This window comes from Aplysia californica, unplaced genomic scaffold (assembly GCF_000002075.1).
Source record: "Aplysia californica isolate F4 #8 unplaced genomic scaffold, AplCal3.0 scaffold00209, whole genome shotgun sequence".
Lineage (NCBI taxonomy): Eukaryota > Metazoa > Mollusca > Gastropoda > Aplysiida > Aplysiidae > Aplysia > Aplysia californica.
Window position 1 is genome coordinate 622242 of NW_004797479.1, and position 1855 is coordinate 624096.

General features: G+C 41.3%; 1 protein-coding gene across 1 annotated transcript in view; it reads left to right on the forward strand.

The window, feature by feature from the left end:
- Window positions 1–1855, forward strand: part of LOC101847496 (dynein heavy chain 2, axonemal) — a gene marked incomplete in the record, with an annotated part of 126218 nt that overhangs the window by 90758 nt on the left and 33605 nt on the right. The window contains 1 exon segment of the mRNA XM_035970017.1: window positions 238–379. Within this exon segment, the coding sequence (XP_035825910.1) occupies window positions 238–379 (142 nt within the window).

Consider the following 1855-nt stretch of genomic DNA (forward strand, 5'->3'; position numbering starts at 1 on the left):
ACATTTCGTAACTCTCCGCTGCTCATTTTCCTCTCTCTCTCTCTCTCTCTCTCTCTCTCTCTCTCTCTCTCTCTCTCTCTCTATCTCTCTCTCTATTATCAGATCGATCTAACCGTAAAAAAAAATATTTTCACCACAAATTGCACTCCTTAAATTCTTTTACTGCCTTTCCTATCGTGTAGTTTTTTTCTGTCTCAATTCACGGGTGACCTTGACCTCTCTGCCACCCCTTCGCAGGCTCTAGAGTCCCTGAACAAGAAGGACATGACGGAGATCAAGTCGTACGGCCGACCTCCGGCCTTGGTTGAGAAGGTCATGGAGTCCGTCATGATCCTCCGAGGCAGCGAGCCCACCTGGGCTGAGTCCAAGAAGCAGCTGGGTATGTTTTGTTTTGTTTCGTTTTTTGTTTGTTTTTTAATTTTTTTTTTGTAATCTCAGATTGTTCTCTGTTTCACTGGAATCTTTTAAGTTTTTCCACTTTCAGTGGCCTTTCTTTTCTTTTTTTTCTCCTTTGTTGTTTTAGCTTGTCTGTCTTACTTTTTCCACTGTGGGTGGTTGGCGGGTGCTCTGGTGTGGTTTGCTTCTTCTTTCCTATCAAACATCTATCGTCCTTATCTCCCCTTCTTCTTTTTTCTGTTTGTTACTCTCTTGTAACACCTCTAATCTTCTGGCGCTCATATGACCTTATGCTGTTGTGAGCGCCGTAAAACCTCTACTAAAACTTACTTTTTCTATGCATTAAATGGCCGTTACTATGTATGTCTATGTGCATCTCTCTTTACTCAGAAATATGCAAATCCAGAGGGTGGGTGGTTAGCGGATGCTCTGATGTGGTTTGCTCCTCCTTAATTCTTTCCTATCAAACATTTATCGTCCTTTACGTCTGTTCCTTTTTTTGTGTTTATTACTCTCTCTTGTAACATCTTTAATCTTCGACACTTATATGACCCAGTTGTGCTGCAAGTGCTGTAAAACTCTTACTAAAACAAATTGAAGAAGGGCATGGTACCCAAATTCAAATAGACCTATTTGTGTGGAATAGTGTAAAACTTCAACAAAACTGAAAGTCCTTTGTTTGTCGGTATGTCTGCTTGTCTAACCTGTCAGCGTGTTCTTCACTCTGTCGAACAAACTGTTCGTCAGCTCACATGTCTGTGTTTCTTTGCTTACACCTGTCCCTCTTCTGCCTGACTTTATCGTTCAAAATATGTGGGTGGTTGGCAGGTGCTCTGGTGTGCTTTGCTCATTCTTTCCTATCCGGCCTCTATCATCTTTATCACTCCTCCTTCTTTTTTGTGTTTGTTGCTCTCTTGTAACACCTCTAATCTTCCGCACTTGTAAGACCTATTGTGTTGCAAGTGCCATAAAACTTTTACTAAAACAAAATAAGTGCACTCTATACTTTTTTGTCTCTTGCTTTTCCTCTCATGCCCATGAACCAATGCATGTAACCATGTTTTTAATCACTCATTCATCTGACCTAGCTCTTCTCCATTCACCCCCAAACCAAACTATTTTAACCCTCCCCTTTCTGTTCTATCCCCCTTCCCCTCACTTTCTTCCCCTGCCAAACCCCCCGCCCTTCCAGGAAAATTAGAACAAGAAATAACAGTAATTTTAAAAGAAATAAATTAACAAAGTACATCAAGACAAATTCCTCCTCCTCCGACCCTCCCCCCCAAGAAACAATAATTCAAAAACCGTGTTGATGGGGTCTTTGTGTATATTTTGGTTTGTTTTATAATGGTTTTTTGGGGGGAGGGTGGGGGGTAGTTGTCGTATGAAATAGATGAGATATGTAGTTTACGACTTCTGGGTCTATTTCAGTTTAAGAAAAAGAGGGAAGGGGAGGGGG